The 15,981-nt window shown below is 38.7% G+C and overlaps 1 protein-coding gene across 8 annotated transcripts in view; it reads right to left on the bottom strand.

The window, feature by feature from the left end:
- qkib (QKI, KH domain containing, RNA binding b) overlaps window positions 1-15,981 on the bottom strand; it is a 568,349-nt gene that overhangs the window by 145,126 nt on the left and 407,242 nt on the right. For all 8 annotated transcript variants that reach the window (XR_013499671.1, XR_013499672.1, XM_078230145.1 and 5 more), the window contains exon 4: window positions 864-1,007. Coding sequence is in view for 6 of the 8 variants with exons in the window: in XM_078230145.1 (XP_078086271.1) it covers window positions 864-1,007 (144 nt within the window). In the remaining 2 variants the exon portion in view is untranslated. The remainder of the gene's footprint in view (window positions 1-863; window positions 1,008-15,981) is intronic.

Below are 15,981 nucleotides of genomic sequence, written 5' to 3'. Positions count from 1 at the left end.
CACAATAAGCTAAGTCGAAACATTTTTGACTTACCTTTCAGTCAGCAGCCTCCAGCAGTCCCTCGTAAAACTAAAGGCTTGGCTGTTGGGCATCTGAAGTAACAGATTTCAGCAGCCATTCAGACATTAGACTCTTGATTTGCCTGTGCAACGGATCAAACTAGTTTCATTCGTGTTCTCAGACGCCTAATGAACAGTACCATGTAATATGGCAGGCGGTGCACTTTGGATGTAGAATAAGCACCACATGCCTCCTGAATTATTACACTTTTAGTCATCCATTTTATGTATGTAAAGTGTCTGTGGTGACATCAACTTTTTCGGCCATTATTTTTCCCCTCCTTCTGAGGATCTCACCTGCATATCAGTGCAACTAATAGCAGGAAACGAGTGGTTTTGTGGATTGCGTACACAAACCTACAAACCATCAAAAATGGTGTCACGTGTTGGTAATGTTTTCTATGAGTTGATCTCTATGTTATGTCACATCTTACATCAGCAAACAACAACTTTTTTTTGCATCTCCCAGCAATCCAGTCTGGATGTATGAATATCAGGGAGAGGACAACCTCACCTATGCGACCTACATGAAAACAACTTGCCAGCATTCAAATGTTGAGATTCTCACAAGAAAAATGGTTATTCCAGCAACGTTTTAGCGGGGCTACATGGAACCACAACTTTGCTAGCAGTGAATGTCTTCCCAAGATGAGTGAAAAAAACTGACATGAGGGGAAAACGAATTGTTTACCTTTTATGGATTTTTTCTTTGTATATTTTAGTCAAATGCTTCTGATTCTGTGCACAGAACTTACAATTAAGTAACATGAGAGAAACTGTAATCTATTGTTGAAGGTACTCACCGCTGGTACAAGCAATTTTTTAACTTCCTCCACTGCCCTTTTTAGCTTGATTTCCGCTCTGTTCTGTGCATCTTCCACAGTGATTAATACGTGCAAATCTTCATTCAGGTGTTCCCAGTTGGGTTTCCCTCTGTTTTGTTCCTCCTGTAACATCAGGCAAAAATAAATTGTTTAAAAAACAAACAAAACACAAGCCAGCTATTTTTGTTTGTAAAGTGTTGCGCCCAATTGATGAGAATTTAACTGAGAAGACCAACTGCAAAAGAACCTTTTTTTATGACTCTATTTGTGGTACTCTGTAACTGATCACCTACAAGGGATCGTGCAGGGATAGCCTAAGATAACACATCTCCTAATTAGCACCATACGTCCAACTCCCACAAAGTCATAGGTGAGGAAAAGATGGACCAGCACCTTAATGTCACAAAAAATTGGAATATTAAAGTGCCACACCAAGTTTAAGATGAGATGTATGTATTTTCAAGTCCAAGCCCTTCTCATTGCTTTCATCGCCCCACACTAATTATCACTTTAAACAATTCATGATGTAACATTTCCTGTAAAAATATTAATGTACAACATGCTTCCATAAACTCACATTCAGATTAAATAAGGATTATGATATCAATGCTTTTTTAAAAAAAATCTTTCATAGGCCATGGGTGTTGCTGGTGAGGCCAACATTTGTTATTGTCCATTCCTAATTATCCTTGAGAAGTTGGTGGTGAGTCACACCTTCTTGAACCATTGCAGCCTATATGCTTTAGGTGCACACAACGCCTATATGGGATGGAGTTCCAGGGATTTGACCCAGTGACAGTGAAGGAACAGTGGTATAGTTCCAAGTCAGGATGGTGTGTGGCTTGGACAGGAACTTGTAGATGGTAGTGTTTCATGTATTTGCTGCCCTCAAACTTCCAGGTTGCGAGTTTGTAAGGAAGCTGTTGAAGGAGTGTTGGTGAGTTGCTGCAGTGCATCTTGTAGATGGTATTCAATGCTCCCACTGTGCAATGGTGGTGAACAGAGTGGATGTTGGAAGTGGTAGATGGGGTGTCGAAGCGCCTGCTTTGTGCTGGATAGTGTTGAGCTTGTTCAGTGTTGATAGAGCTGCACTCATCCAGGCAAGTGGCGAGTATTCTATAACACTACTGATTTGTGCCTTGCAGATGGCGCACAGATTTGGAGGTGAGTTACTCTCCGCAGAATTCCAGTTTCTGACCTGCTGTTGTAGCCACAGTATATTTATATGGGTAATCCACCTCAGTTTCTGGTCAATGGTAACCCCCAGGATGTTCATGGTGGGGAATTTTGCAATGGTAATGTCAAGGGGAGATGGTTAAATTCATTTTTATTGGAGATGGTCATTGCCTGGCACAAATGTTACTGCTCACTTATTAACCCAAGCCTGAATGTTGTTCAGGTCATGCTGCACATGGGCACAGACTGCTTCAGTATCTGAGGAGTTGCAACTGTGTGCAATCATTAATGAACATCCCCACGACTGACCTTATGGTGAAGAGTAGGTCATTAATCAATGATTAAGCAGCTGAAAATGGTTGGGCCTAGGGCACTACCCTGAGGAGCTCCGACTATAATATTCTGAGACTGAGATGCCTGACCTCCAACAACCACAACCATCTTCCTTTGCACTAGGTGCGACTCCAACCAACGGAGAGTTTCCCTCCCAATTACCATTAACTTGTGAAGGCTCCTTGACGCCACATTTGGTCAAATGAGACCTTGATGTCAAAGACAGTCACTCTCACCTCACCTCTCGAATTCAGCTTATATTTGGACATTATACATTATATAATGTAATGAGGTCAGGCACTGAATGGTGACCCAAACTGAGCGTCAGTGAGCAGTTTGTTTCAGATAAGTACTGCTTGGAACCACTGTTGATAATATCTTCTATCGCTGTGCTGATGGTCGAAAATTTACTGGGGGGGTGGTTATTGGCTAAGTTGGATTTGTCCCGCTTTTTGAGGGCAGGACATACTTGGGCAGTTTCCCATATTGCTGGGCAGATGCCAGTGTTGTAGTTGCATTGGGACAGCTTGACTAAGGGCACAGCCAGTTCTGGAGCACAAGTCTTCAGGAATTTTGTGGAAATATTTTCCATACCCATGCCTTTCAGTGTCCAGTGTCTTCAGCCCTTTCTTGATATCACATGGAGTGAGTTGAGTTGGTTGACAAATGAGAAATGAATTCCAGAAGAATAGGCTTTCCTTCCCTAAAGTGCAAGAGCGAATCAGATGGGATTTTACAGCAATGGTTGCATGGTTACCATTACCAGCTTTTTAACTCCAGATTTATTAAGTGAATTTATATTCCATCGGCTGCCATGGTGGGATTCGAATCCATGTCCCCAGAGCATTAGCCTGGAATACTATTCTGGTGACATTACCACTACGCCACCACTGCAGGTGCATGTTAAGCCAGTCATTAAAATAATCAGATTCTACTTTAGCTAGACTTACTGTGCAAGAATGTCAAATAATGATCCAGAACTTTTTCCCCTCAGTTAATTTGTTTAAAAAATACAATCCAACACCTTAATAAGGATACTGCCAATTAGGCCCCGGCTGTCCATCTAAGAATTCAATTATTAAAAGTGTTGAAATGAATATTATTGTAATTTAGTTCTTCAGCTTTAATTATAATTTAGGCTCTAACTTAGGTTTCAATTTTATAAATCAACAATTTGATTATATTCCGCATCATAGCCGAAATGACAATTTTCTTTTCCAGTGGAGGAGCACTACACTGGCAAGGCCAGAACCCACTGCATGGAAGCAAAGGATACTCTTCGTTGTTGTGGGATTGGATTTTCTCTTGCCCTCCCATTCTCATTGCAGTAGAGAGCTCTGTAATTGGAAAGCCCTGTCCAAAATGGTCATGCTGAGTTCTTATGAAAGTTCCCTATTCAGAGTAAGCAAACTTCTGGACAAAATTCCATTGTGCAACCTTCAAGGGATACTATGCTTCTACAGGCTCTACAAGATGTGGGTGAAAAATGATAGGAATTATTACACTGGACTGCAATATGACTGGGGACATTCTCTCGTGCCAAATCCAGTTAAGCTACTTGGGCTTATTAATAAAGTTGACAGTCAAGGAAGGTGAGCATTTTCCATTCACATGTATTTAATGAATCTTAAAATTACTACCACGACTTTTTGATTTGTCTAAAATATTGATTTCTTAGTTATGCCTCAACCGCTGGGACTGTGAATTATATATTAATTAGGACTTTGTCAAATTACTGTGATAATTTATGGAAATAAATACAATTAGGAGAAATCATCCTTAACTGCAATGTGGCTTTCTACTATGAATGTTTGTACCCACCCATCTTTTGCTTAAGAAAGGAAACTACTGAATAAAAGCAATAATGGGTATAATACACTCCTTTCCTCTTAATTATTTGGTTAATTGTCAGACGTTAGCAGAGTGTGACTTGAAACCAAAGAGGGTTCAGAATTTTATTATTTTGAATATTTCCCTCCAAGTGCAAGCATCAGAAATAAACTTTTGTGCTTGATAATCCCTGAAGCAGTAAAATGTAATGCCCAAAAGACATTGCCATTCATTATGAACACCATTAAGAACTGTTTATGCAGTAAGGAGTTCATTCAAAAAAAACCTGCTCTCTTAAGTTATGATGCTAATACAGTGACAAACATCCATTTTGCTCAATATATTGCATTATGAATATCACATGTTAAAATGACTGTACTCTTAATAGAATGGTGTTTTATTGAAGGTGGTATTGGTGGTCCAAAATTTGTGATAATCTTGGCAACAGTTTTGAAGAGCCGTTAATGGAATTCTTCCACCTGGGCCATTGTATAAGATACTGCAGTAAATGTACTACCCAGCATAGATGGCTTTTTCTAACACCAAGATAAATATTTATAAAAAATTCAAACTGTGGGAAGACACAACACAATGTTATTGGCAAACAATGATCTTAGAGAATACTGCTCTACATGATGTCAAGCCTGATATTTGTGGGTTATGAATCCTGGGCTTTTAAGAGTGATTGAAGTTGCACTAGACTTACAGGATTGTTTGTGCAAAAGCCTAGAAATATTTGATAGTGACTCAAAAAAAATTGCCTCAAACTTTCTCAAAGATTTCACACCTAATTTAGGAAATGCATGTGGAATTTAGTACAATTGTCCAATTTTTACAATGAAAGATTACAAAGAAGTGCACAGCTTTTTATATATACACACAACAGTGTTAACATGTGAATTATGATCTAAATTATATCTCTACTTGCAATGTACTGTAAAACGTATTCCCCACAATCTTCTTTTACTAACCTACATTCTACTGCAATGTTTCGAAACCTTAACAGAATCACTTTGGTCAGCTGACAGGACTTGGAAATTCATGTGCACAAACTCTATATGGAGTACATTTAACTAACTATGTTTAGTTAACTATGAGTCTTTTTTAGGTCTAATATAGTTGCCCAACTTCTGTCTCAAAAGTTATCCCCTTTACTTGATAGGCAGAATGCATTTTGCATAATAAAAATGTGGTTCTGTTGAGATCTCCATTCCTGCTAATAAATTCACAATGTACTGGGTGTTACAATGAAACAGAACACTGTTTTCTCATGAACGAGTATGAATTCAGCCCGACCAACTGCAAGTTTCTCGACTGGATATAAAGGGGTAGATATTGATGTTGAATACTGTAAATGGTTGATAGTGAATCAGCAGTCTGTTTTATAGCTTTCCTTATTTTTACTTCTGTTGACTTTAATGAAAATTTTAAGAATCAGATCAATGCAATTAAACTGCCAATTCACTATCATACATTTTATACTACTGCCCAATGCCAAAAACTACTCCTGTCCATTCCAGTATAGTTTCAAACAAAAACCGAACGTGCTAGAAAATGTCAGTAGGTCTGACAGCGTCTGTGGAGAGCGAATAGAGCCAACGTTTCAAGTCTAGATGACCTGAAGGGTCATCCAGATTCTATTTGGCTCTATTCTCTCACCACAGATGCTGTCAGGCCTGCTGAGATTTTCCAGCATTTTCTGCTTTTGTTTCAGATTGCAGCATCTGCAGAATCTTGCCTTTATCCAGTATAATTTCAATTGGGTATCAGTCCAAAAAACAAAACAGTTCATAATTTAATGTAAATTGTTAATTTCAGGGGCTATGCAAATTATATGTATGGAAACTAGAAACATCACATTAATAGACATAGCGTGTGTGGTCTTCTCAGTTTGGGATTACAGCATATTTTTGGGGCAACATTTCCCATGATTGAATTGAGAGAAATTGATCCTGATACAGGAATTAATTTTACCTGTTATCTTCTGTTAATGGTATGTTAGTTATGTAGTTTGTTACAGAGGTGAAGGGCATTGTTTAATTAAGTACTTCAAGCACTTACAAAGAGAGACTGCTGGATTGGCAGGTAAGAAGCAGATATATGTAGTGCTGCATTCTGTAAATAAATATATCAATAAAAACATTAGCATATAGTTTCACACTGCACCAACTGGCTTGAGAAAGGAGTAACACACTGACTTTTATATGCACAAACACTTTGCTCCCGCACCCCAAAATAAACTTAGTTTTCAAATGCATAGCATTTTGTGGAGTGCTGCTGCTAGAAGTGGGAGGGGGGGGGGGGGGGTGTTTAGTACAGAGCGAGTCTTTTCAATTCTAATAAGTTACTAGTAGTGAACAATGGCTTAAAGTAAATCTGAGCAAACTAATACAGGCAATTATTTCATAAAGATTCAACCAACTTTGCAACACTAATTTCAGAATCTGTATCATGACAATGTATTTTTTGCCTGCAGCTGTAACATTAACCTTTATACAGCTGTAAGCTCAGCAGTTATATAGGCAATTATCTGAAGGTGTGAAACATGCTCGTAGCAATACTGACAGCATTACTCAACCACAGAACTACTAGATGGATTACAAACTAATATCTCTGAAAATATAGTACATTGGCAGTTGAATTTGGTTGTTTTGTTACTTGCTCATACAGTTACAGTAGAAGGAGCAACATGGTCTTCCCTGCTGAAGTCTCTGCAGTGAATTTTACACTGAAAACATGGGTGGGTTCGGTGAGATGTCAAGTTTGAAAATGCCGAACTCGCCACTACTGGGTTTAGTAAAAGGTGGAACATAGGGGTGGGTAAGATAAGGCAGAAGTGATAGAGTCCATAAAAAGATCAGCCATGATCTTATTAAATGGCGGAGCAAGCTCGAGGGTTCAGATGGCCTACACCTGCTCCTAGTTCTTATGTAACCAACTGCTCCTTGGAGGCAATTGGGCTATTTGAGCATTTAAAAAGACTGGCAGTTTCAGATTCAACCTACTTTACTATCTTCAAAATAGTTATTAGTCACAGTTCTACTGCTTTCCCCATGGGGTTTTTATTATTTATGGGAATGTATATTTGTCACAAATTAAGAATCAATTCTTTAAAAGTTTGCCATTGGTTATTTACTTAATCTAATTTCCCAACCTAACTTACCCAATTTGCCCCATACCTACTTAGATTGTTTTGTTTACGACCCTAGAATTTGACATAACAAAATTAGCTGAAACGCAAAATAAGATTTTATGATACTGTATTGTGATCATTCTTCCCTGGAGTCATTTTTTTTACAATAAGAGTTATTAATTTCTCATTACACAATACTAGCTCTAAAGTAGCCTGTTCCTCGTTGGCTCCTTGACACACTGATGTGGTAACCTATCATATACATTTTGTGAACTTCTCTTTCACACCAGTATTATAAGTTTGGTTTGTTCTATGTGAAAATTAAAGCTTATTGCACTACCCTTGTTACATGTACCTCGAATGTTCTGCTTTGATTTTGGAGATTGATATCCTTCCATCTATGGGAGATGATGGAAATGCAGCTTCAGACTTTGGTGAGATCAGATGAGATCATCTGCTGCACCTCTTTTGAAGTTCGAAGAAGTCAATTCTGGAAAGGCAATGTCTGCCTCAGGTGTCATATATAAAGTGTCCTTTGCTGTCGTTCCAATGATCTCTGCTGATGCTTTGTTTACAGGACTGGCATTGCTTTGGAGCTTCTGAAAGCACATGTTATCATGGCGGCGAATTCCATGATATTGTTTGCATCAATCATCAACTGAAGTTTTCCACTTTTTGAGACTATTGTTGGGGGGCTTTGATGTCTCCTCCCAGCATCCTTGAATTTGAGTTTTGGGTGCTTTGCTGGTCTCTTGACATGAGTTACCTCCTTCTAGAGCATATCCTTGGGAATGCGACCATCTCCTATCCTGTGCACATACCCAAGCCAACAAAGCCTTCTTGCTTGATTAGCACCAGCTAATTTTCTGCTCTATAATCTACCCAACACTATGGATACCAAAATCGAGTCTGTAAACTATTTTCACCAGTCTTTTCTGCCCCGTTATTATCCAGCTACATCCAACATCATGTGCATTACCATTGACAAGAAACTTAACTGGACAAGCACATAAATACTGTGGCTACAAAAGCAGGCTGAGAGATCTAGTTTTGTTTGCCTGAAGTATTTCCTAATCCGACATGATAAGTCAGGAATATGATGGAAAACTCTGCACTTACCTTGATGAGTGCAGTTCCAACACTATTCAAGAAACTTGACAAAACAGCCTGCTTAACCAGCACCACATCCAACACTCAAAACATTCACTCACTGCACCTCGAGTGCACTGTGGTTGCAATATGCACCAGCTACAAGTTGTAACGCAGCAACTCAACAAAACTTCTTCAACCACATTACCCAAATCTTAGGTCTGGGAAGAGGGGCTGCTGAGTGAGTGAGTGGGAGAGGGGGTTTGAGAAGAAGGTCCGCTGAGTGAATGGGGGAGGAGATTGGGAAGAGGGACTGCTGATGGATTGATTCTGCGGGGGGGAGTGGTTCATTGATTTATCTATTAGCGAACAAATGTTTTCACAACATGCTGATAAAAATATTGTAATTAGCTTCTTCATTATATTGTTTAAAATGTACTTAGAGTTTTAAAATTATTTTCAAATGCACTAATGAGAGTAAAGTAAATGCAGAAAAAAATATGTACACTGTTTCTATCCAATGATCATACAACATGGCTGCAAATAGGAACTGCCTGTTGGGCACACAAAAGATTGGTAATTCAGAATAGGAGTGCACATCCAACAACGTTTGGGAACCACTACTATCATTTGTCTATGCAGTTAAATGATACAAGTTCTCCACAAGGAGAAACAATGAGGAATTTCAAAACGAGGCTGAATTCTATAATAGTAGAATGAGCATCAATGAGCCCAAGTCTTATTTTGCCCTTGGCACAAAGAGCATACTGTTAATCATCATCTAACCTTTTCACGAACACCCATTCTCACCACAAGTATGCAAGTATTACCACCGTATTGATTACAGTGCTGTTTAAAAATGAGAAAATAAAACACATTACAGTCTGCTCAATACAGGGAATTGGCAAATACAGAGGAAATTTTGCTGCATCGGAAACAAGGGCCGGAATTCCCCGGGCATTCGCGTCCCGCTGCAGCTGCCAGGGAGGTTGGAGAATTTGGCGCTCAGCCAAATCTCTGTTCACTGCAGCGGGACAGGAGAATCCTAATGGAGTGAACGGATGGAGAATCCCGTCCATTGCAACATCAGGAAGTGATATCTCAAGGGGATGTTGGAAAGCCTCATGTTGTAATACACCTGGATGTCTACAAATCATGTAAATTTGATACTTAAGTTTAAAGCAATGCACATCTTGGCTAATACCTTGAAACGTATAAAGAAATAGTTTAACAAGAGTGGGCAGCAATGTTTGTGGTGCAGTAGTACATACAAATAGACCATTCCAGGGATCCTGCTCTTTCTAATCTACTTGAGCAACCTGGATTCATGAACAACTTAAATTGGTCAAGTGTACAAATAACACAATTTTTTGAGGGGGTGATGCATGACGAGGAGGGCAATCCAACAACATAAACAACCTGCATTTATATTGCAATTTTGGTATGCTTCATAGAAGTATACCAAAAGAAAAAATGTCTATGTAGATGTCAAGACAAGGAGGAGATATTAGGAGCGATAACAGAAGACTTGGTCAAAGAACTGAATTTTAAGGTGGATCTCAAGATCGATGAAGATATTCAAGGAGTGAATTTCAGAACATGAAACTTAGGTGGTTGAAGACATACCACCATGGCAGAGCAAGGGGAAGGAGGTGCACAACAGTGGAGATTCAGAGGAACAGAGTGTTTTAGGGTTATAGGGTAAGGGGAGATACTGGGAAGGGATTAAAACATGATGAGAATTTTAAATTTTAGAACTGGGAACCAATGTAGGTCAAGAGGCCAAATTGGGCAGTGCAGGACAGGATATGATGCACAGAGTTTTCGATAAGGTGAGGTTTACAGAAGATAAAAGATAATTGGACATCCAGGAGTGCACTGGAAAAGATGAATTTGAATGCGGCAAAAGGCACGAATCAGAGCTTCTGTAGTGAATGAGCGGAGACAGGAACAGAACTGAACAATCTTCTGGAGGAGTTTTTGATGGGAGAAGATATGGGGTCTAAAGCTTGTCTCACATAAAATAGGTACAGAGTTGGGAGAAAATATATTCATGTGCTTGAGAGTCAGATTGGAGGTGGGGAAGTAAAACAGACATGGGAGCAGACAAGGATAAACATAAAATTAGATCATGGACAGAACTATTGCAGATGAAAGTTCATGTGCACTGTGTTAAAGACAGGAGAGACAGGAAAACTGTACTGATTTCCTCTCAGTACCTGTCCATAAGGAGAATGTATTTTGAATTATTCTTAAAGTATGCATTGGCATGTTTTCCAAAACTCTCAGTTCGTCTGATCCAATTTACTAATAACCCACATTATGATGAACTCAGAAGGTTAGTGTGTTTCAAATTCAAAACCCAAGGGGGAATTATTCATAATTTTCCACTCTATTACACACATTTACACAGTAAGAAGGGAGATGGGTTAGAAATGGAGTTTTACAACTATGGATAGTAACAGTTCAGGAAAAAAAATATTAGTTGATGTGATTTCCAGAATCAGAGTTTAATGAGGAATTCTTACACTTAAGAGTTCGAGCTCAGCTGGCTGAAGACTGGAATTGAAGAGTTCACAAAACAGTTGGTGCTGATACTGCAAGGGGAGGTAGGTATGCAGAGACTGGGTCAGTTCTGTCGACAGTATTAGGAAATCTTGCAGCAGAGGTAGGCTAAAGGGGCAGGCTATTGCTTTGCTTGGAGATTTGTTCCTTGATGGTTCACCAGTTGGATGTTAAACAATGGACTGGCTGTGAGGCCAAGGATTAGTGGTAAAACTATCCAAAACGCAATGTCTTAGTTCCTCCATGGGGGTAATTATTAGCATCTCTTCCAGTATAATAAGGTTCAATATCCCTCTTTTGTGATATTTTTAGCTGGGGAGCCAGTTTGTCTACACTTCTTCTGCTTTCATTGATTACAAGGTTTCTGTACTATGAGGAGTGAGATTTCACAGGCTGAGTGACAAATTATTTTGTTCTTGTAACTTCTGGTGGTATCTTCCAGAGCAAAAGGCCAATCCTGTGTCATGTGACTTGCAGTATCCTTTTTTTAGATTCAGCAGAAACTCTTTTTTTAAAATAGCATAGCAAAGAATAACGTTTTAGGTTACTTTTCATGTCATACATAACCCAACATCTGAAAGAAAAATAAAGACTACACTTGTTGGATGGTGGTAGAGAGATTGAAAAAAATTGAAAATCCAATTTTGCTGAGAAACAGTCAAACTAAAGAGAATGCTGACATGTATTACCAAATTAGGACAGCATAAGTTTGAAGCCATCATGTTGAAGTTGGCAAAGTTCTGGCCAGGCGACAACTTGAATACGGTCTTCTTTCTGTTCATCATGATACAAGGAAAGTATTCCGAGCCCATGGAACAGTGAGGAGTCCTGTCAAAGCTAGGTTTTAGCCTTGAAATGTGGTAAATGAAAGGAGATCTTTAACAAGCATACAAGACCTAAATTCAAAAGCACTATTGTGGCTGCAGGAAAAGAGATCATATTCACAAACTCGAAAACAGAAAATTAAAGGCTGATACCAGTGTAAAATAGTAATGCACGAATTATCTGTGGTAACGTGGCCCCCTTAAGAGGTGATCATATGCAGGCCATGTGATCAGGTGTGCCATGTGGAGATTAGGCACAGGAAGCTGGGCCAATCGGGAGCGAGGATGAGAGTTATGGGACTGGCTGGACCTTGGAGTCAAGGAACAAAGAGTAGACCTGTGCACATGTTCTGTCAGACCGAGTTTGTGAATAGCTATTATAGTTTAATAAACCTCTCTCATTGTTGGAGCCATATCAAGTTGCCTCCAATCTTTTACACTGGCGACAAGGAAAAAACGTCAGTCGTCGGGACATTGCACTGTACAGTTAAGGGGGAGGAAAGTGGTAATTGAAGGCAAGAGGAGAAAGGTACCGATGCCTTTAATCGAGATGAAAGAGTCGTTTGATTCTTTCATCCCAATTAAGGGATGAAAGAATCCCTTAATTCTTTCATGAAAGAAATTAATGAAATTTCTTTAATTTCATTAAAGAATTAATGAAATTAAATTTCTTTAATTCATTTCAAACCTTTTTCATTGTTGGAGCCAAATCGAGTTGCGTCCAATCTTTTACATATTAAATACTTGGAATGGTTTTCCACAAAGGGGAATGAAGATAAAAACTCTGGCTTCTTTTCTTATAGCAGCGAGAATTTCAAACTGACTGCCACATGGAATGGCTGAGGTGAACAGCATAGACACATTTAAACAAAAGATAGATAAGTAGTCAGGGAGAAAAAAATTGATGGATATGTTGATAGGATGAGATGAAATAACAACTTGTATTTGTTTGCACCTTAAATGTAATAAGTGCCTAAGGCACTTCATCGGGTCGTTATGAAATAAAATTGGACATCTCGCTATGTAAGGCAAATATTAAGATTTTTATAAAAAGATTTGAAAGACTTGCATTTATCTACCTATTTTCAACAGACAGCCAATGAAGCACTTTTGAAATGTTGTCACTACTGTAAAGATAAAAAGCTTGGTCAGAGTTAGGCTTCAAGAAGCATCCTAAAGGAGGGAAGAGAGCCAGACAGGCAGAGATATTCAGAGAGGTAATTCCAGAACTTAAGGCTTATGCAGCTGAAGCACAGCCAGCAATGGTAGAGCAATTAGAATTGGGGGCATTCAAGAAGTTAGTCAAGATGAAATAAACAGAGCAGGAAGAGGCTTGTGTGGCACATGAACATTCCCTTAGGCCGTTTGAGCTGAATGAATTGTACAGTAAAGAAACAGGCAAATGTAAATCTCGGATTCAGGTATCTAGATAGTTCAGATTTCTATGGAATGAGCAAGGAGGGTCAATTCCACTTCACTTCATCTATACTTATCTTCATGAACTTATTGATACGTCACTTCCCTCCAGAACATGTCCCTGAGGAATGGAATGTTAACTGAAACAATATATATGCATAACAGGATTTCATTGTATTAAAAAGCTTTTACATACTGAAGATACTACGAATTAGCCAGATGCAGGAATCAGTAATATTCCAATACATTCACCATTTAAGTATTGTTGAAAAAAGACACATGTCAAAGCTTTTCATCTTGTACTCATCAAGACATTTCACAGATAAAAAACCACAGTTTATACTTATGAGAAGAAAGTGCTGATTGGTTGGCAAGTAGACTCTGATTGGTAGAGGCATTGCAATGAAAAATGACCAGGTGGCTGACAGGTTAACTGCTAAGTTTAGATAAATCTGCCATGGGGTTCAATACCAGGGTCTACGGCAAGCCTACCTTCACGAGTCAAAAAAACTCATTGGTTTTTCTTACAGTTCCACACATAAGATTGGTCTCATCAGCAACCTTTTTAGTAGGGCCTGAGGCATTTTCTTAGCATGCAATCTTGATGCTGAAATAAGACATCCTGCGGGATAATGACTACCCCAATCAGATCATTTTGCGCTGTATATACTATCAACCCAAGGTTGGACTGAAGACCATCATTTTGGCCCTGAAATGAGGCCAGTCTACCTCAGACTACCCTGGAAAGGTGAGGTATCTCATAAATATGAACAACAGATGAAGGTAGTGTGAGAGAATATAGTCTCAGAGAATATAGTCTCATCAGAAGATCAGTTAAAACTTATATGTTGAAGTATAATGAGATCAGTATGTTAATTGAATTATAGTCAATGTAATCAATGTGTATTAACCAATGAGAAAGAACCAGTATGTTAATCACGCATAATCAATTGAATGTAAGCAGCAACAAACAATGGTTGTTGTTCAGTTACTCAGCTTAATGTGACTATAACTAAAGAGGAAAGAATGAAGTAAATATGATTTTCTTGTTATATTCTGAGTAGGCTAGATAGGCCACGACTGTTGTATCAACAGAACTATTTGGGAAAGCTGACCTCGGGAATGAGATAAGAAATCCCGGGGCATGTAACTGTAATGTGCATAAAAAGGTTGTAAGCAAGCAGTTCAGTGGAGTGTTCCGGACATCCCGGCTTTATTGTCTTGTACTGAAGAATAAAGTCTTACTGCTTGGAAGATCAGGACTCAGACTCTCTGTTTCAATTGGGTGAAATCACTTGCAGACCTGGGGAACCACGGCAGTAGCTGTTTCATACTGCTACCATGCAGTGGCAACATGAATGGAATTCACCACTAACAGGAAACTTCTTTCAAGTCAAAAAGATGTTCTGCCTATCATACAAATGAGTAATGTGGTATATGAATTTCAGTGACAATATGGCAACGCTATGTATGTAGACCATCCATCACAAAGGTTTGTGCATTGTATCAAAGCATTGTATCAAACAACATGTTCCATCCGCTGTCCACAACAGGCAAGTACAGACTGTACTCAACCTTCCCTGCATGGAAAACACAAAACATGGTGTTCAACATTAGAAGTGATTCTGCGATTGAACAACATTTGCTCAAAAATCCTTAGTATTACACCGACGACCAACTTAAGATCATCAGTGGGGTTCATAGTGTGGTGCATTTGCATGTACTAGAAGCTACATACATTAATACACAAGGGTCCTGTTCTTTGCAGGTAGGAAGGACATATACACAAATAGCAGCTGTTTCAGCTGAACAAAGTAAATGGCAGCCATTCGCTGACTCATCCTTCAGGGTAATACCTTCATCAGTCAAATTGCCTCGATTAAATTTCAAACAATGCTTGGCAGTTAACTGTCAGTAACCTGGTGCATTTTCCATGGCAATAGTTCTGCCAGAGTCTATCTGCCAACCAACCAGCACTTCCGACTCAAAGTATAAATTGCTGTTTTCCCCTTATCTCGGTATTCTTGTAAATTAGTTATAATGGATGCAAGTTGAAAATCTTCAACATATCTCTTTTTTCAACAATATTCAAGTTCTGTAATACCAAATGACAATGTTTACCATTACAAAGAAATCACCAATGCAGACTCAACATTTGTCACATGACACACAACAAATTTGCTTTGAGGTTGAATTTTACTGTAGCTAGCATAATTCAGGGCTGAAATGTCCTTTCAAAATTAGATAGCATGAAATAAATCTAAAGTTATTAATAAAGAAATCTTAATATACACACAAGTAATGATTATAAAGAAAATCACAAAGCGGTATTGGCAGTTTTGTGAAATGTAATGATGGGGAAGTGAAATATTGACTTGACTTGTTCTTGACCAGTGTCATGAGAGAGCATTTTGAACTGTACAAAACCAAAGTGAAAAACTACTGGTTACAGGTTTGTCACTAGCGGTGATTATAGTGTAGCTATTGGTCTATTTTTTTATGTTTTGTGGATGCATCGATATGCTAACTAACCCAGTACAACACTGGCAAAATAGTTATTAAAATGGGCCAACATCAGAAATAAAAGAACTATTTAAGATCGTTTACCAAAAATGAACAATGGCCAAAAACAATTTTATAGTTCTGCATTTATTTTAATTCTAACAGTTTTTACAGTTGTGCTATGGATATAATAGACACAGGGACTTATTAGGGAGAGTCAACATGGCTT

This window comes from Mustelus asterias, chromosome 15, assembly GCF_964213995.1.
Source record: "Mustelus asterias chromosome 15, sMusAst1.hap1.1, whole genome shotgun sequence".
Lineage (NCBI taxonomy): Eukaryota > Metazoa > Chordata > Chondrichthyes > Carcharhiniformes > Triakidae > Mustelus > Mustelus asterias.
This window is presented reverse-complemented; position numbering and strand designations above follow the sequence as displayed.